Here is an 18,932-nt window from a genome sequence, read left to right as displayed (position 1 = left end):
TCCCTTGCTGCTGGGTGGACCCATCGGGTGTCCCCCTCTCGTGGGGCCTGTCTGCCCCTCTCTGCTGGTCTGTGCCCTTTCGAGGCCTCTCGGGTCTGGGGAGGGCCGGGGCTGGGTGGGAGGGAGGTCCCCACCGCTCACCAGTGTCCCCCCACCCCAGACGTGGATGAGTGTGGCAGTGGGAACGGGGGCTGTGAGGACCAGTGTTACAATACCATGGGGGGCTTCTACTGCCGCTGCCCCCCGGCCACCAGACGGCAGGACCTGCCAAGGTGGGCCCCGGGCGCAGCCCACCGCCGCCAGGGCCCGGCCTCAGCCTCGCATCCCCGCCCCGGCTGTCCCAGGGGCGCCTCCTCCTCAGCCCCCAGGGCCGCCCCCGCTGGTTCCCCAGTGATGGGGTCCTCTCTGCCCAACCCACTCGTCATGCCTTTAGGGCATCCACGTGTCTCCGAAAATGAGCCCCGGGTGACTCAGAGAACCTGATGTGGGTGGGGGCCTCTGGGGGCTGTGCTGGGGGAGATGCAGCCCCGGAGGGTAGGTGGGTGGCCGGCTGGACCAAGCACAGGCAGTGGGGGGGGGAGGGTGGGCCGGGTACCTGGGCATGCATGCGGCACTGGTGGGCATGGAGCCCCGACTAGGGCTTGCTGAGGCCTGGGCCGGAGGTGCTCTCCAGCCCCGGGCATACCCTCTCCCTCGGCCCCGTGGTCACTGGCAGGCTGTCAGCCAAATCAAGAACAGAGAGAAGATTCCTCTGGGGGTGGGGAAGGAGGGGGCCGGATTAGGGTTGAGGCAGGGGGAAGACAGGCTGCCCCCCGGTGCCCCCTCACACTCTTTTGTCTGCTGCAGCCCCCACCTGACCCCTGACCCCAGGGCTGGCTCTGGCAGCATGGGCCCCTCTGAGTGCGGGTCCCTCGGGCCAGCGGCATCGGTCCCCTTGCCCCATATTGGACGGTTGCCCCCGTCTCTGTGTCCCGGAATTCATTGCAGAGAAGAGCCAGCGGGGAGCCGTCCTTCAGAGGGCCGGGCGGGGCCCAGCCTGCTGGGCTGGGGTCTGGGGGTGCGGGAGTCTGCCCTGGTGGAGTGCTCTGCAAACACGGGGTGTCTCCTTTCCAGCGCCTTCATGGCCAGAAGGAGGCTGGAGGGAGGGGAGCAGGGCCGGGGTCCTGTGCCTGATGGGGAGGGCGGGTGAGAAGGTTAGCCTGGTATCTCCACATCACCCCCCCAAGTCCTGGCTTTGGTCTCGGTTTCGCCTTCTGTGAAATGGGCCCCTTGGGATGACAGAAGCCATGGGGCCTCCGCCCCCACCCCAGGACGCACAGAGTGCAGGGGGAGTTGGGGCAGAGAGGAGTGCCCCCCGCCCCAGGCCGGGGTGAGGAGGGTGGCCCTGCTGCTGACACTTGCCCTCCTGCCTGAGCCCCCACCCCACTCACACCAAGTCCAGATGTCCAGCAGCCCCCGACATTGTAGAAACACAGGGCTGGAGGTTTGGTGCCAATGAGGAGAGTCCCGGGGGTTTGGAGACTGTGTGTGCCTTTTCCTACCTGGGAGCACCTGGCAGTCCTTCAGGGAAGCGGCTGGACCAATCCCTCCACCGAGAGCCTGTGTATCCCCTCTAAGCGGCGAGCACGTGTGGTGGAGTGAACAAACGGAGGGGCCCAGAGCGTGCCAGGCCCAGGGCAGAGGCCCATGGGCGTCAGCTCCCCTGCCAGCCTCCCTGGCCTCTGTGCGCCCCAAGGATGCCCACACACAAAACGCACACTTCTTCCACTGCGGTTCTCCCAGGCTTTCCCCCCAGGCCCCCACGGAGGATCCTGGTCTGAGCCCCCATCCGCTGCTGGCACGCTGCCCAACCTCGGCGGGCCTGGCCCGTCTGGGCCTCGGCTTCTGCATCGGGGTCTCCCACCTCGGGAAGCTGGCTTGTGCAGTTTGAGACGGAATCACGGTCCCCACCGTGAGGGGCTTTCTAGCTCAGGGGCCTCCCAGATTGGGGCTGGACCTTGGGTTTCCCATCCTGTCCCTTCTGGTCCTCGGGCCCTAGAGCTGGGCAAGCAGCCCCAACCCCTTGTCCGTGTCCAGGAGGCCCTGGGAAAGGTGCTGGGGCTGCTCCAGAGCTGGGGGTCTTCTGACCTGTGCCCTGGGCTCCCAGTGCTGACCTGGGGCCCGGGGGCCGGGCATGCCCCGTGATGCGTCTGCAGGTCCTGGAAGATAAGTCTGCATTCCAGCCACTGGCCAGAGCCCTGCACAGAGTCCGCACGGTACAGGGCCTGCAGATGCAACCTCTCCAAGTTCCTTTGGGAAGCTTTGGAATCCCTTAATCCACTGGGTCCCGAAGGGCAGGCCAGGCTGCCGCCATCTGGCAGACCTGTCCGAGGGCGGCACTGTGGACAAAATGACCAGGAGGGAGGGCAGCCTGGGGGGACCGGCCTCAGACCCTGCGTCCCGCAGTCCTGGCCCTTTCTTCCCCCCCCAGGCCTCTGCCTGGCCTCGGCCCCTGGGAGTTTGCAGACCCCTAGCCCTGCGTGTTTGGGATGGCTGGGGCCCCGAGTCACCGCGCGGCCGGCAGCCGAGAGCCAAGCGCCTGCTGTGTTTTCTCTGTCCCCCTGCCAGCCCAGCCCAGCCCCCCTGAAACTGCAGCTCTGGCCAGCAAACAGGACTGCTGGGGCGGCCTGCGGCCGTGAGTGAGCAGAGCCAGCGGGAAATCAAGATGTTACCTCTGAGGGCAGGACGGCTCTGTTTGCTCACACGTAGGGTGGTGCGCCCCGAGTTGATGGTGGGGTGAGCCCAGAAACCGCTAGAGTGATGAATGGACACTATAAAACCCTAGCGCTGGCACGGGAGCCTGGCTGGAGGGCGCCCTGGCCCGTGCTCCGGGAGCATGGCCAGGCCCATGTGCTTGTCACGTTCTGGGACACCGTCCTGGAGCAGGAACCATGAGCTCCAGGAGGCCGGGAGGCCAGAGCCGCACATCTCCGAGGTGAAGCTGCATGCCTGCTGCCGCGTCTCTCGCTTCCCAGGACGCCGTCTCTGGCACGTGTCAGCCCCCAGACGCGTGGGTGGTGGGTTTAGGGAGGTGGCAGGCCCTGGGGAGAAACGCAGGCTCCCCCATAAAACTCATGCCCTGGCAGCCTGGGGGCCCCGAGCTCCTGTCCGGGACCGCCCCGCTCTCCACGTCAGCCCCTCTGGGAAGGCCATCCCCAGTGCCAGGCTTTGGTGTCCGCGAGGCCCACGATGAGCCTCAGCTTAGTACCTTGGGTGACTACTCTGAACCTCAGTCTCTTTATCCAGAAAGTGGGACTAAAAAGACTCTTGCCTCTCCGGGAACTGCAGAGGACTGGGGAATGTCTTGAGACCCCTGGCCCAGTGTCCGTGCAGGCACCCAGCCCCAGTCCGGCTTCCGGAGGGGGGGGCGGTGGCGACGTGGAGAGAAGAGCTGTCCCAACCTGCGCTGGACCTGTCCTCCACCTGGCCTTGGGGCACTTGCTTCTTGACCAAGGTCCTCAGGGACCAGGCCCTGGGGTTGGGGAGACTACACCGAGGCCAGGGTAGGGGGTTCCAAGACCCTCTGGCAGCCCCCGCCCCACCCCACTGCTGGCAGTTGGGTACTTGGTCTGGAGCGCCCCATCTGGAAGATGTGGCCAGCTTCACACTAGGCCAGATGGTGTGGCCTGAAGACCACAGTGACATTGTAACCACTGGGGGGAGGTCTCGGTCCCACTCCCAGGGGAGATGGAGGCTGCTCTTTGGAGAGAATCAGGCTGTCTCCCGGGGGGGGACGTGAGGCCCGCAGGCCCACTTTCCCACTGCGGGCGATCCACGGTTCCCACTGCTTTGACCCCCCTCCTTCCAGAGATAAGGGAGGCTCTGGGGAAGGGGCAGCGGGGGCTGCCAGGTGGGGGGTTGTGCAGGGAGCGGGCTTCCTCCGGTGGAAGTCCTTCTCGGCCCAACACGAGAATACCTGGCTCTTTCCATGCCCACCCCAGCTTCTTGGTTCCTCCTTGGCTGTGGGGTGGCCAGGCAGAGCTGGGGTGTCTGAGAGAAACCCGTAGGGGCTCGAGGCCTGGAGACAGTGACAGTGTCCCTGCATCCCAGCCCCCGTGGGCCCAGCTCGGGCGTCTGCACTGAGCAGGTGGTTCTGCGGACCCCCCGGCCCCTGGGGGACACAGAGGGGACCTGCTGTGAGGCATGTGTGCTTGAGGGGGTGTGGGCACGAAGTGGCCTCTCTGTAGGCCTTGCCTGCCCGCCCCCCACCCCCGCCTCTGCTGTGGCCAGGGGCTCCAGGCCTGTCTCCGTCCTGGGAAGCAGCCGGACTAGTGCTTCTCTCTTACGCCCACTCTGCCTGGCCGGGCCTCCACTGGCCTCCTGGAGATGGCTGCAGGCTCTCACTGTCCCGGGGGAGACACAAGAACGTGGGAAGTGACAGGCCTCGACTAGGAGCCTCCAGGGCTCAGGCTCTGGGCCCGCAGGGCCCTGGAGGGAGTGTGGCCAGGGGAGCTGCCAAGGACCCTCGTTGTGGTGCCCGGGGGGCCTGACTGCATTTCATAGGCCCTTCCTGGGGGTGGGAGGGCTTTCTCTGACCCCCTCCTGGGGTAATCCTTGGTCCCTCCGATGGCAGGACCACCCCCTCCCACCCACCCAAGTCTCGAGGGAGGTTTTATCCCTGTAAGGACTTCTGCGTTTCCCAGGACAACCCTGCTCTCGCTGCATCAGGAGGACGGGAGGGTTGTCGGGAAGTGTCATGGTGACGGCAGGAAGGAGGCCATGTCTTGTCCAGCCCACGCTGCAGGCTGGACCTGCTCTGCTGCTCGGTGCTCAGGCCGCCCCGGGCTCACACAGCTAGGGGATGGGGAGTAAAGCCCAGCGTGACGTCCTGGGCGCTCAGGCCCCGTCTGGGGGTCCCCGTCCTGTCTCCTCTGGCTTGCCAGCTTCTCTGGAGCTGGAGGGGCCTCTTGCCATTCCCTGCTGTCCAACCTGGCAGTGCCGCTCGGCAGGGATCTGTGGAGTGACCTGCCCGCACGGACGCAGGGACCCGGCCGGGAGAGGCCGCCTGGCGGTTTCATCGTGCACCTGCGGGCCTCGGAACCCGGCGTGCACTCGGGCCTTCTGGTCGCAAAACCCCTGCCTTGTTCCTGCGAGGGCATGGTCCCCTGGCCGCCTGTCCCCTGGACACAGGCGAGCAAGCCCAGCTCAGAACCGCAATCCTTCCAGGCAGGTTGGCGGCACTTCCGACCAGGCGTCCGTGGCCGGAGGCCTCCTCCATCAGAGGCTCTGAGAGTCGGACGCTGGCTACGTTTGTCCCTCTAGTGAGCAGACGCTAGCAGGTAGGCCCTTGGTTAAGGCCGGCGTGGGAGAAATGATCATGGTTGCCACCATCAACAGTCAGGGCCCGCTGGTGACAGCCTGCCCCGCGGGCCTGCCTGACCCCTGAGCCCGGGGCACGGTGCAGTTTTCCGGGAGGAGACCTCAGATGGGCGGCCTGCGGGCGCTGACACAGCAGAGCCCCGGTGCCCGAGGCCAGCGGTACGGCCTGTGGGCGGGGGCTGAGCTGCAGGGCAAGAGCCGGATGCGGGAGCTGGGAAGGCCAGCTTCGATCCCTGAGCCCCAACATACCACAGGCGTGGCTGGGGGCCTGAGTAACGTTTGGAGGCCGTGGTCCTCACGCTCGGGCTCGGCAAGAGGAGGCAGACCATGCGAACGGGAGCCCCGCCCTGCTATGGGGAGGGCACGGCACAGGAGTCAGGCCGGACCTTGCCCCCGCCCCGGCAGCTTCCCCCACTGAGCTGGGGGCCTGCTGTGTGGGGCAGCCACTTCCACCTGAGCCACGGTGGTCCAGGGCCTTGGCCCGAGGGCTGGGCTGTTGGGGGTGGCAGTGACATGAAGCTTGCGGGGGCCGTGGCAAGCCTGGGGAAGGCGGCACATCCCCACCCTGGGGGAGTGGGGACAGCGGCCCCTCCTAGCCTTGCTCTGGGGAAGGGTGGCCTCCCCACACCTGGCCTGCCTCTGCCTGGCAGGTGGAGAGGTCTTCGCCTCCGCTTCTCTCTTCTTTCACCCTGTCCCGTTGGGTCCCTTCCCTGTGAGTTTCTGCTCATCCTGAAGCCCCCACCCCCACCCCGGGGCCCAGCCCCCTGATTGGATTCTCCTGCCGGTGGCTCTGTCCCTCTGTGTGAATGGTGGCCGCACCTTCCCCACCCTCCCTGGCTCTTTTCCAGGCATCTGTGGGAGACAGGTCTGGGCCGAGCCTCCACTCCCTTCGCCCCAGCCCCACCCCACTGCTCTGGACCCCGCTGGGCCGCTGGGCTTCTGACCCCACTCTGGCTCAGCCAGACCCCAGAATCCCATTGACAAACCCTCCTCGCTCCCTGGTCCCCGGGCTCTGGCCAGAGCAGCTCTGGGGTGGGCAGCCGTACCAGAACTCAGAGGGTAAGACCCCAGGACTAGCGCATTTTCCGTGAACAGACCTTAGGGAGAGGGTGTGGGTGCTCGGAGCCGGGGCCCATGGCTGGCCGGGTCAGAGCTGGGGAGTCCTCTGGGCTCACTTCTTGTCCCTCTGCATTTCACATGGACAGTGTCCGGCCCTGGCTCAGCCTGTGCACTCGGTGGCCTTGAGTACTTGTGGTGTGGCATTGGGGCCTCAGAGGCGGGAGGGGCCGATGGCCAGCCCTGCCAGCTCCGGGCTCGGGCACCTGGGGAGGGAGCATACATGCTGGCTGGCCCTGGGTGCTGGCTGAGCTGACTGCCACCCCTGTGACCACAGCGTCCTGGGGTCAGGTTGCGCTGTCGGGTGGGGAAAGCGCAGCAGGAGGAGTGACCGCCCGGGCCCAGAAAGCTGCGTGGGTTGTTGGATGCGGGCCTGGTGATGCGCCTGGCCGTCGATGTGCTGGTTGGTTCTGGCCGTCTCTCCCGGCGCCTGCTGTGGACCAGGGCCAGGCACACAGCTTCGGCCAGACTCCCTGCCGGGCATGCTCGCCTCGCCAGCCTTTCCTGCCTCTGGGCCAGTAGCCCTGCGGCTGCCCCGATGTCCCCCGATGAGCCGGTGAACATGCCTGTGCCCTTCCCTGCTAGCTGGCCACAGGCTGGCTCACCACCTTCTCCAGGAAGCCTCCCCGTCGATCAGCCATCACCATGTCCTCTCCTCCGAGTGCAGCGTGAGCTCCGGGGCCGTCTGTGTGTCCCGGGCAGCTCAGTGTCCTCAGTGAGAGCCAGGCCTGGGGGCCGTGCCCAAGGTGGGGGTTGTCGGCGTTCTGGCCTCGGGCGCTCCCAGGGCTAGAGCTGGCCTCCCCACAGCCTTTGCACGACAGCCGGGGAGTGAGGCCAGGCAGCCGCCGCCACCAGAGAGCCCCGTCACGCGCACGCATGCATGTGCACACGTGTGTGGGAGGCCTCCGGCGCAGCTCCGGGCCGGCCCTCCGCGGGTGTCTCCCGGGCCACACCGGGCCTCGGGCTCTCTGGTGTGGCGCCGGCGTCTGGTGCCGCCCAAGCTGGCTGGTCCCCAGAGGACAGCGTGTGGGGCTGAGGCTGCTCCACCTTGGGCTCCCCGGGGGGCCCATGTGTGAAAGAGGAGGGCACCCCCAGTTCCTCCCGGCCCCAGCCAGGGGCAGCTGCAGTCAGGAATGGCAGCTGGGCGCTCAGAAACAACCGTGGTTTTAAGTTCCCTTCCCTCTGCTTGGGTGAGGAGTCCCGCCGGGTAATGGGTTTACCACGAGGCTGGCGCTGGGATCAGCTGGCTCCCTGCTCCTGAAATAAACTCAGGCAGCAGCCTGGGGGGTGGGGGGGGGGGGCGGGCGTTCTGCGTGCAGGCGGGCTGGACCGCGTGTGGCTCCAGACTGAAAGCTGACCTCCTGTCCTGGGCTGGGCTCCGGACGTCAGGGTAGAAAGAGCCAGGCAGGCGATGGTCACCTGAGGGCCCAGAGGTGGCCGGGAGGACCCTTGAGCCCTCCCTAAGGCTGATGGAAGAGGAGCCTGAGAGAGAAGCCTCCTTCCAGCCCCTTCCTGGCCCTTCTTTCCTGCCGCTGGGGGTCCTGTCGGGGGCTGTCTGGTCACTGGCCTAGCCTGTTACAGTCCCTGTGTCCACTCGGGCACCTGCTCGTCATTGCGCCCCCCCCCCCCCCAGGAGGGACACAGGACCCGCCCGACTTCAGCAGGGGGGGAGGGGAGTGAGCAGAGGTGTTAGCAGAGCCGGGGCCCGGGGCATCCCAGGGTGGCCTGTCCCCCCGTGAGCGGGCACGGCCTGGCCTCCTCCCCCACCCAGCGCCCAGCACCATGGCTACCTGTGGGTGCCCAGCACCTGCTGTTCTACTCTGGAGCCTGCTGTGCCCGTGGACCTGCATCCTCGAAGTCCGGGCACCTAGGGGTCCTGGGCAGTGACTTCTGGGGGCTTCTCTGGTGCCACTCCTCTCTCGCATGCCTCTGTCTGCAGAGGGCTTAGCTCCTCCTGAGACGTGGGGACCCAGGAGTGCCCAGCCCCCAGGAGATGGCGAGGTCCAGACCTGCGGGCTCCCCCTCAGAGGCCAGACAGGGTGCTCGATGCCTTGGCCTCCTTGGGTGCTGTTGGAGGGCCTGCTCGGGCCATGTCTTGTCCCCCCGGAACAGACTCCACAAGTGAAGGGGAGCTTGGCCGTGCTCTGCTTCCTGCCGGCCCCCCTGACCCAGGAACATGGCACTTCTGCCCTGAAGCCCCAGGTCAGGGGCCTGTGGTGGGATGGGCTCCACGCTCAGGGGTAGTGTGGCGTTTTTGGGGCGGCACGGTGCCCTCACCCCAGCCCGGAGCCTGGCGAAGGAGCCCAGTGGCCGCCCAGCTTGGAGAGGAAAGCTGGAGCCGGCCCGGCGGGTGGGGGGAAACGGCTCCTTCTGCTGACACACAGACATTCCGCTGGGCAGAGACGCCCAGCCCGCATTTCTGCATCGGGAAAGCATTTCCCAAACAGCTTCCAGACCCCACAGCTGCGGGCCTGGATGCGCTTGGCGGCACTGGGGCGGGGGTGGGGGGGCAGTGGGGCAGCTGTGGGCACTGTCTGCATGGCTGGTGGCGTTCTGCACTCGGCGGGTTGCTCCCTGCACCACCATGCCGAGTCCTCCTGCCTGGCCTCGTGGGGATGGAGGCCCAGAGCCCTCCGCAGTCCCTGGTCCTTCAGGGGCATGCTGCTGGAGCTCATCCCATACCTTGTGTTGTCCTGGGTTCTGAGGACCTCACTGTAGCCCTCAGACATTGCTGGTCCCCAGAACTGTGTCCTGTGGGCAGGACCTGGGGGTCTGCACAGGAGACCGAGGCTGGTGCCCCCCGCTTCCTGTCTTTGGTTCCTCCTCCCATGGCCCTGGTCCTGAAAGACGTCAGAGTGGAGTCTGCATGGGACTTAGTGATACTTTGCGGGATCTCTGCAGGACCTTCACCCCAGAAGGGTGCTAACAGAGGAACCCAGGCCCTGTTGCCCAGCAATCTCTGAGTCAGAGCTTCTGATGGTGTCCCTCTGCCCCTCCCTTGGAGACAGAGCTTGTCTCCACGGCCTCCTGTCCCCCTGCCTCCTGGCTGGTGGCTGCAGACGGGGGGACCCTCGGGTTTCTATGAGCACTGGTTTGTGAGCTGTTGGAAAATGAGATTTACATTGCAGTAATAAACTGCTAGCTCACGCGGAAGGCACCGTCCAAACAGCGATCTGACAGTGTGCCCATCAGAGAGACTTAGGGAGGCTTCCAGGGTGAGAGGCTGGAGTTGAAGGGCTTGTGTGCCGTTCAGAGGAAGGACAGGAGAGAGGCTCACCCAGGAGGCCGTGGCAGACAGGCAGGCAGGCCCCAGACAGGCCTGTTTCTGCCCTGCCGGGTGCCTGGTAGGCGGGGGGCCAATGGGAAGTGCTGGCCTCTGCACTGCAGGCAAGACTGGGCAAGGTGAGGTCGTGCCTCTCTCCCACGGGCTTGAGGTTGCCCCCTGCGACCCCTTGTGGGCTGGGCAGAGTGCCAGCCAGCAGGGCCTTGGCCCCAGTAGTGGACCGGGAGGTGGAGGGCCGGCCTGGGCAGTGTCCCAGAGGTGAGACCTCAGGGGCAGCATGGGGCTGCTGGTCAAATGCTCATGAGGCCTGTATGCATAGGTTCTTAGGATGCTGCCTGCTCTGGACCAAGCTGGAGCCTCAGGCTGTGCCCTTGAGCAAAGTGGGGGTTCAGGGGTATATGGGGTAGGATGTGCCTCCAGGGCTAATGTAGCCTGACACCTGAGGCTTGCTGCCCTTTGCTAGGGAGTCCATTTTCGCTCTGACCCTCTCCCACCTGCTGTAGGGGTGCAGGGACTCCTTCTGGGTGTCAGCCCCTGTCCAGCGGAGGACATGATAGCGCAGGGTGCGGGACACCAGGCTTGGGGGCTGCAGGTGTCTTTACCCCTGGGGATTTCCACTTTGGGGGTTGGACCCGACGTGCCTGGCTCTCCATCCACCTCACACTTGACAGAACCCAAGCCCACCTGTCTTTCCGAAGCCTCCGGTGGCATTGCCAGGGTGGCCTCCTTTTCTGCCTTGCTGTCTTCCGTGTAGCTGCTGGGAACGCATGTGTCCGTGTGCATGCGCATGCGTGTGCTTGCACATGTCTGTGCGGGGTCCTGTGTGTGTCACGTGTGTATGTGCACATGTGGGTCTGTTTGTGCACGTGTCCCTGTGTGTCTGCCCGAGGGGTGCCTGTGTGCGTGCCGCGGGTCCGTGTCGGCTGCGAGAGCGCGCCGGAATGCGCGGGGAGCGGGGCGGTGCACTGCGGGTCCCGCGCGGCCCGCGGGGGCGAGGCGGGGCGGGGCGGGGCGGGGCGGGAGCGGCCCCTCCGCCTAGTGGATTTGGCCTTCACCTGCGGGGGGCGGGGGGAAAGCCGAGAACAAACAGGCGAGGGGCGGGGCGCCGGGCTCAGAGCGCGGCGGGCCGCTGGGGTGCGCGCAGCTGGCTGGCCGGCCATGGGAGCGTCCCGCGGCCACGGGGGACTGGCGGCGCTCTGGTGCCTCGGGCTCCTGGGGGGCCTGGCGCGCGTCGCGGGCACGCACTACCGCTACCTCTGGAGGGGCTGCTACACGTGCCACCTGGGCCAGGCCGGCTACTCCGTGAGCGCCGGTGACCGGAGGCCAGGTGGGCGCCGGGCGGACTCTGCGAGGGTGTGGGGCGGGGGGCGGGCGCCCCGCTCCGCCGCGGGTCCCCTTTGCACCTCTTTTTGAAGCTAGCCACCCAGGCGGCTGACAGAGCGGAGGCTGGAGGGAGCAGGGCTGGGGCAGTGCCGCTGGCTGCCGCTTCCTCTGGGACAGGGCCCTTCCTCCCTGAGTCATCCGACCTTCTGTCCCCTCTCTGGTCTGGCTGCGGGGTCTGCTGACAGCTGAATGGCCTCTTGACCAGAGGGAAGAGAAACAGGCCCTTGCCTTTGCCTGTGGCACGGGGGTGGGGGGGGGCATTTTCCCTGCACTGGCCCCCCCGGGGGGGGGCAAGCAAGAAGGCAGGCTCAAGAGAGAGCCCTCTGGGGTCCCTAAGCAAAGTCTGCCATTCCAGGATCCCCAGAGCCCGGCCCCTTGGGGGTCGCGTGTGGATGTGCAGGTGCTATCCTTTCTGTCACCTTCCCCAAGCCTTGGGGGTGTGGTCAGCCCAGTGGGCTGCAGGGTGAGCCGGGAGGACCCCAGCAGTTCATGGAAAGCGGATACACCCTTGTCCGGGTCCATCCCACCTGTCCCTGCACTGTAGATCTGCTACCCACGCTGGGCCAGCCTCCCGCAGGAGCTCCTTGGAGCTTGGGGCCGGTCATCCTTGGGAATGGGAGGCGGTGCGCGGGGAGTCAGCACCTGGGTCACAGCACGGGGTGGGGCACTCCCCTCCAGGTCGTCCCTGGCCCCTGAGTGTGGCTCTGCGCAGGGCACCCGGTCTTCTTGGAGGTACTGGCCCTGCTCTGCTGTCCCTGAGCCATCCCAGCTGGGTCTCAGGCTGGGTCCCCACGGGGTGGGCAACACCCCCACTCGGTGGCTCAGCCAAGGCCAGGCCGCTGTGGTGTAAGTGCTGTGAGGCTGTGTAGCCTCCAGAGAGGGGCTGTGTGGGGCTGGGCTTTGGGGAGCCCCCACCCTGCTCTGGGGCCTGCGTGGCCTTGTGGAAAGGAGAGAACGAGGGCCTGTGGATGACGGGGTGCCATCTCTGGGCATGAGGACCCTGTGGCATGTTCAGGGGAGAGCAGGATTCTGAACTTGATAACCACGTGAGTGGGCTTCCTGGCAGCGTCCCAGAGGGCTCAGGTTTCCGTGGAAGCATGGGTGAGGCTTCAGAAGGGGCTGATTGGGGGGTGTCTGCAGGGGCAGCTTATGGACCCTGGCATGAGCCCCTGTCCTGGGAGCTGGTGGAGCCTCCATGGGCTCCCAGCAGCATCGAGATAGGCTGCCCAAAGCACGACCTGGGGAGTCAGCCCGGTGTCGGCTTGGACCCGCCTGCTCCTGGCTCCTCCCCGTGCCGGCGTGAGCTGCATCGGACGTGTGGTGGCTGGGCTTCGGGCTGGAGAGGGCAGAGGGGGTTTGCACCCGGCTACTATTACTGGTTCCATTGCATCAGCATGGGAGACTCGGGACCTTCAAGCTCTCTTTCAGCTTGGGGTCGGGGGGTGGGACGCAGGCCCCCCTCTGTGCTGTCTGGGAGAGTGATGTTTTCTCTGTAGTTCCAGGACCTAAGGTGTCAATGCTCAGTTGGGGCCCTGCCGTTTGGGGTCTCAGGGCACTGGTCCCACAGCAGGAAGCACTGGGTGTAGGCAAGTTGGCTCAGCCGGAGAGAGCGGGCCTGCAGGACAGGCCCCAGGGAGGGCATCCAGCCCCCAGAGAGCACAGTGGACCTCACTGGGGGAGTCAGGAGGTTGGGCTAGCCAGAGGCCCCGTGTCTTCCCATCTCTTTCTCCCTGACCTCCTGCCCCCTCCTTTAAGGGCCCTGTGTTGACACCGGGCCCACCTCGAGATCCTTAATGTAAGCCCACCTGCAGAGTCCCTTTTGCTGGTGGGACTCTGGGGATTAGGATGTGAACCCTTTGGAGGGCCATTATTCAGCTGACCTCACTCAGATCACTGAGCCTGTGGCTGTCAGGTCACAGCCATGGCCACGGCCACGGTCACAGGGTCAGCAGCTCCAGGTGGTTGGAGTTGGCTGAGGACAGCTCTGTTCTGCCCCCACGTGGCTGCCTCTGGAGTGGGGCAGGCAGGGGTAGGGAACTGGGTCCTGCCTTGCGGCCTGAGTGTCTGTCTCCTCTGTGAAGGGGCCCCAGCAGGAGGTCAGGTGGCCAAATGCCCCGCTGCCCTTCAGCAGGCTTCCCTTGCCCAGAGAGGTGAAGGGGGAGGCCTCAGGTCCTTCAGCCTTGAGCTGCCCGCCGTGTCCAGATACCCACACGGGATGACAGCACTCGGTGGCGCTGGACGTGGGGGCTGAGTGTCATTGCACCTGCCGGGCTGCCGCTCACAGGTCCTGTCCCCGCCAGGGGCAGGTTGCCGATCACCAGGCAGTGCAGCCCCAGGGGCCAGGGGAGAGCGTGGGGCTGCGGTCAGCGCATCAGCCCCTCCCGAGAGGGGCGCCCTGGGAGATGGCTTGCAGACCTGGCCCTGCGCATCTTAGCAAGGAGCAGCATTTCTATCCACTGGTGTGGACGCTTGAGTCTGAATGTTCCTGTATGGGCAGCAGGGGGGCCAGAACAGTGGTCATGTGGGCAGGGGGTGTGAGCCAGGGCGGGAGGCCCCAGCTGTCAGGGCAGCCCAGCTGGAGGGGCCCTGCTGGCTGACGGCAGCCTCCTGCCCCTGCATTCCCCGAGTGCTTCCTCCCAGATTGTCTGTCCATTTGGTGTCCTTGCGGCCCACAGGCCTGCTGGGCTGGCTGAGGGGCTGATGCTGTCCGGGGCTCCACTTGCGTCCTTGGACGGCTTGCTCAGACTTGCCCGGGAGCTGCTGGAGGATGTGGTCCTCCAGGTGGGCTTGGCCCCCCAGCCAGGGGTCCGAGCAGCTCAGGGGTGTGGCGCTGCCTGAGCCAGCCTCTCTCCTCGACGGGGGTCTGGAGTGAGCCGAGTGTGAATGTGGGGCTGCCGGCGGAGAGCAGGTTTCCAGAAGCAGCGCCCCTGCGTGCCTGTGCATCCGGCCCCAGGGCCACATCAGGAGCACAGCAGAGTGCCAGAAGGACGCCTGGCAGGGCTGGTCTGGACACTGCAGCTGCCGTCCATCCCCCCAGACGGCACACACCTGGCACATCTTCCCCAAAGCTTCGCTAAGCACCTACTGTGTGCCCAGGGCTGTGTCCCCTGCGGTCTCATCTTTACCTCTTTCTGAGCCCCCGTGGGTGGGTGCTGCCCGCCCTCCCCTTCCATCCACTCCCCACCCAGCTGACTCTCCCACAGGAGGGCCCTGGGTCCCTCTGTCCCCCACCCTCTTGGCGGCTCTGCTGGGGGCCTTTGGCCTCTGCCTTCAGGCTTCTTCCCCAGAATCTCCCGGCTCCATTCTGAGAGAGCTCCAGGCTGCCACGGGCAGAAGAGAGCCTCCCTGGGTCTTTGGTCTTCTCTCTGAGGCGCTTGGCAGGGCCCCGGGGGGTCTCCCCGGAGTGGACCTGGCCTGTGTGTGCAGAGGCCCTGGCCTCCTGGGATTGGTTTGGTGTCATTTCTGGGGCGCCAGGTCCATTCTCAGCGCACGGGCTGGAGGCACGGTTCCCGTGCGTGTGGGAAGCATAAGCTCATGGGCAGGCATTGGGGATGGCGGGGGAGCCTCGCCCTGTGGCCCACCTTTGGCACCCTTCGCAAGTGGGCTCAGACAGCCTGCACTTTAGGATGGAAGCATGGGAGCTGGGCATTTTCACGGGTGGGAACCGGAGGATGGAGTCGTGGCTTGTAGATGTTGGAGTGGAGCGTCTACGTGTCTGTCTCCCTGCTTTTGTGGTTGGGGATGCCGGCTACTCCGTTGGTGAGGCTGGTATCTGAAGAGTGTGGACTGGCCGAGGCCCGGGCCTGGGCTTCCGTCCCCATGCCTGGTGCGCCAGGGCCCCCCCCATGTCTGCAGTGGCTCCCCCCTTGGTCTCCGTGTCTCGCGGACAGTTGTGTCCCTCACACACAGGTGTTCGCCACGCACACAGGTGTCTCAGCAGCCCGTTCTAACCACCTCAGTCGCTGCCCAGCCTCCCTGGGGGCCCAGGTTGGTGGACGGAAGTCTGGAGGGAGGGGTGAGAGGTGAGGGCAGCCCCCACCTTCCCTGTGCCTCTGCATCCCTGCTGGCGGAGGTGACCCTCCTGGGGTGCAGGCCCGCGGGCCTCCAGCTCTAGGGAGGGTCTTTCTCCCTCTCCAGTTCTCAGCTGGGCTCCTGGGGAGGCTACCCAGGGCCTTTGGGCTGGCCTCATCCACTTCTGGTCAGCACGTTCCCTGGGGCCTGAGGCGCGGTGGGCACGGGTGTCCTGCCCTGGTGGTCGGTGGCCTCAGATGGGGGGTGTTCTCCCGGAAGTGCCTGGGTCCTGTCTGGGGGATGCTGCTGGTGGTCTCCCGTCCCCCTGGCATCGGGAGGCCCCGGGGGGACCCAGGCAGACATCACCCACGTTAGTTCCCCGGGACAAATACAACAGTAGACATTTATTCTCTGACTGTTTTGGAGGCTGGAAGTTCAAAATCAAGGTGTCAGCAGCTCCCTCTGACCCTTCCTTCTCTTGTCCTTCCAGCCTCACGTGGCCCCCCCTTGTTCCTTGGCTGTGGCCACCTCATTCCAACCTCTGCCTCCCCGTGTGTCTTCTTTGAGGACCCCAGTTGCTGAATTTAGGGACCCCCCCCCTTATTTAGCACAGATAACTAATTACATCTGCATCTTAAGGTCACATTCTGACGCTCTGGATGGATGTTAATCTGGTGGACGTTGTTCAGCCCTCCTATCCCCCTGCCAAAGCCTGGGCAAGGGCATCTCATGAGTTACTGGTTTTTCCTTTTGGGCTCATGGGTCCCAGAGAAACGGCTGACACCGTCCTGAGAGTATTTCTGGATTTGGACTTTGGAATCGAGCGTGAGCTCCAAGTTCAGTCTTGAAAGGCGTGAGGAGCTGGGCCTCTCCCCACCTCAGCCCAGGGCCCTCTGCAGCCCTTGCATTGTCCAGACCGCCACTCCCTGCATTCTCTCTGACCCCCAGGGCTCCCCACATTCTGGCCACCCCCAAGGTGGCGGCCCCGCCCACCGAGCAGGCTGGCCAGGTATGAGGGTCAGGCTCCGCCTTCTCCCCACTCTGCTCTGGCTAGCGTGGGCCCGGAGCTCAGAGCTTGGGCACCTGGGCGGGGTTCCATGTCCTCAGTGAGGGGGCCCGGATCGGGGTCCCTGGGGCGGTTAACCCTTGGCCCTGTGTCCCTGTCCAGATGTAGATGAGTGCCAAATGCACAACGGCGGCTGTCAGCACAGATGTGTGAACACACCAGGCTCCTATCTCTGCGAGTGCAAGCCCGGATTCCGGCTCCATGCGGACGGCAGGACCTGCTTGGGTAAGCGCCTGGCAGCCCTGGGTGTGGCTGGCCCCATCCTGGGCCCCGTGCTACCTCCCTGCCTGGGCTCCTGGCCTCGGCAGTGCCCCCACCCTCCTGGCTGTGCCCACCGGGCTGGGGATGGGGCCCCTGTCCTCCTGGACTAGGAGACCCTAGGGGGCTTGTCTGCTCAGTGGCTCCATCCTGCTGAGTGTGTGCAGCTCCTTGGGGTTCTCGCCGGCCTATTATGGGGCAGGGCTCCCCCATGCTGAGGCTGAACGCTGTGACCCTGGGATGCTGAGGCCATGTTCCTGGGGTGCCTTTCTTGGGGAGGAGCCCCTGGGCCCCGCACTATAGAGGGCCTTCTCAGCCGAAGCTGTGGTGGTGGGTCAGCAGGGTCCCAGGCCCAGGGACCAAATTCGGGAGCGCCTTGGGTGCTTGCTGGGTGGCAGGGGAGGCTGGTGAGGGCAGGGGCAGGGCCAGCTTGAAGCCACTCTTGGCCTGCAGAGCTGGGGTTCCTGGGCCCAGGCTCACCCACCCCAGCCTTGGGAAGCATAGGGGGCTGGGCTGTGGCAGGTGGGGAAGAGGTAGCTGAGAAGCAGGACCCCAACCCTCACTTCCTCTGCAGGGCCTTTTTTCCATGGGAAGTAGACTTGATGGAGGTGCCCTGGCCACAGCCTGCTGTCCTTGCAAGCATGGAGGGTTACCAGGGAGCGGGGGGACGGTGCCAGGCGCCCACTGAGGTGGAGGGTGGAGGGGCTGCAGGCCAGGGTCTGGTGTTGAGCACTCAGCGCTCAGTCCCCCCCCGCCCCCCGCCCCTCTCCTGGCTGGCTGTGGACACAGGGGCCAAGAGCACGGGGCTGCTGTGTCTGGGAGGCCGTGTGGTGGTCATTCTCTGGGGGGCTGGGGGCAGGACCCCCCTCGTTTCCACCCTGGAGACAGGGAGTGGGCGTGGCAGGCTCGGAGTGGCCTCATTCCCGCTTGCCTTGTTGCTATGTGGCAGGGCAGCCCGCCAGCCCCGGGGGGCCCTCCGGGCACACACTCTCACATGTCCGGGCGTCCGCAGGGAACGAGGCAGCTACTCCGCAGTTTCTCCGGGTCGGGAAGTGGAAACAGATGTGGGAAGTGTTGTAATGTGCTTCCAGACGAGTCTGACGGGGTTGCAGCCCCCAGCTGCTGCCCTCTGGGGGCTGGGGGGGTGCTTCTGGGAGCCCGCTGGCTCACCCAGGCCCCCGGACGTCCTGGAGAAGGGTGTCCCTGGGGGCTGGTCCAGGGTGGGCCGGGCCAGGCCTGGGGAGTGCCCACTGCCCCCTCCCTGCTGTGGGCTCCCCTGTGAGGGGCCTGGGGCTGGGGCACACCTCCCCCTGTCTCTCTGGTCTCCCCATCTGCCGATGACGCCTTCCCTGAGGTGCTGGATGGCAGGAAGGCCTGCTGGTGATGGGTGAACAGCATGCAAAGAGAGGGGCGCCTTCCTGGGACAGGCTGTGGCCTCTGAGAGTGGCCTTAAGCTGCTGGCTGTGGGAAGTTCCGGAGGGGTGCCCGCAGCCTTGCCCCGGCCCCCAGCCCACCCCCCTGCTGCACTGGAGCTCTTCCCAGGAGCCTTCCCCGCGTGTGCTCCGGGCTCCAGAAGTCTTGATTTGTGGCATTGGCTTATTTTAAAGGTCTCTTCGGGGTCTGATGCCAGGGCTCCTGGGCATGGTGTGCACAGCCTGGCAGGAGGCTGCTGGGATCTCACGGCCCCTCTGCCCGGCACCCCCAACACCGCGCACCCAGGCGGGCCCCAGGCGGCCTCCGGATCTCTTGGTGCTGGTGCCCACCTCCTGGCCACTCCCCATTGCTGGAAGTGGTTTTCTCAACGCTGTTGTTTGGCCTCTCTCTCTCTTTCTTTTGACCATGGCTCCCAGCAAGAAATGCACACTCTGCCCCAGTTACCTGCACACACCTGGCTCTTTTTGGTGGCTTTTTTGTACCAGGAATCCCCGGGAGCTGACAGCTTGCCAGGGTGCAGGCCGGTGTCTGGGTCCCCCACAGGGGTCTGGGGTTGGGGCGGGTTTGTCAGGCTTGGTCCACTGGGAGCTGCCTTTCCTGGAGGGGCCTGGACTTTGCTGAGAAACTTCCAGAGTGGACAGGGGTCTCCAGGGAGCTTCTTCACAGGCAGAGTAGGAAGTGTTTGCCCTTCTTGATGATGTACCCCTTTTGGTTGCTGGGGGACCTGCCCAGCCACAGTGGTGGCCAAGCATCTTGGGTCATGGATGAGCGGCTTCTAGGTGGGGGCCTGGTGGAGGGCGTTGCTGGACCCTCCTCAGGCTCTGAGTGGTGTGGAGCTGGACGGACTTCCTGTCACTGAGAACTGTGGGGCTCTGTACCCCTCTCCTCTGGGACTCCCAGGGTACAGGGCATGGGGAGGAGCTGGGCCTTGTCTGAGGTTTCCAGGATGCCTTCTGAGCTCAGATCACCCTAGGGCTGCAGCTGATACTTATGGGAGAAATTAGTATAGGAATACTGCCTGCC

At 65.7% G+C, this 18,932-nt stretch overlaps 1 protein-coding gene across 2 annotated transcripts in view; it reads left to right on the top strand.

Annotated features, from left to right (window-relative positions):
* The window catches only part of MEGF6 (multiple EGF like domains 6), a 90,504-nt gene that overhangs the window by 41,705 nt on the left and 29,867 nt on the right, over positions 1 to 18,932 (top strand). Inside the window, exons 1-2 of one of the 2 annotated variants that reach the window (XM_021690496.2) lie at positions 10,886 to 11,084; positions 16,320 to 16,442. In XM_021690496.2, the coding sequence (XP_021546171.2) occupies positions 10,916 to 11,084; positions 16,320 to 16,442 (292 nt within the window). In that variant the 5' untranslated portion in view covers positions 10,886 to 10,915. Of the gene's footprint in view, positions 1 to 10,885; positions 11,085 to 16,319; positions 16,443 to 18,932 lie in introns of those variants that run through there. The other variant, XM_044914373.1, reaches the window with a different exon arrangement.

The sequence above is a fragment of the Neomonachus schauinslandi genome, chromosome 4 (genome assembly GCF_002201575.2).
Source record: "Neomonachus schauinslandi chromosome 4, ASM220157v2, whole genome shotgun sequence".
In the NCBI taxonomy this organism is placed as follows: Eukaryota; Metazoa; Chordata; class Mammalia; order Carnivora; family Phocidae; genus Neomonachus; species Neomonachus schauinslandi.
Note: the sequence above shows the minus strand (reverse complement) of the source record. Positions and strands in the feature narration are given on the sequence as shown.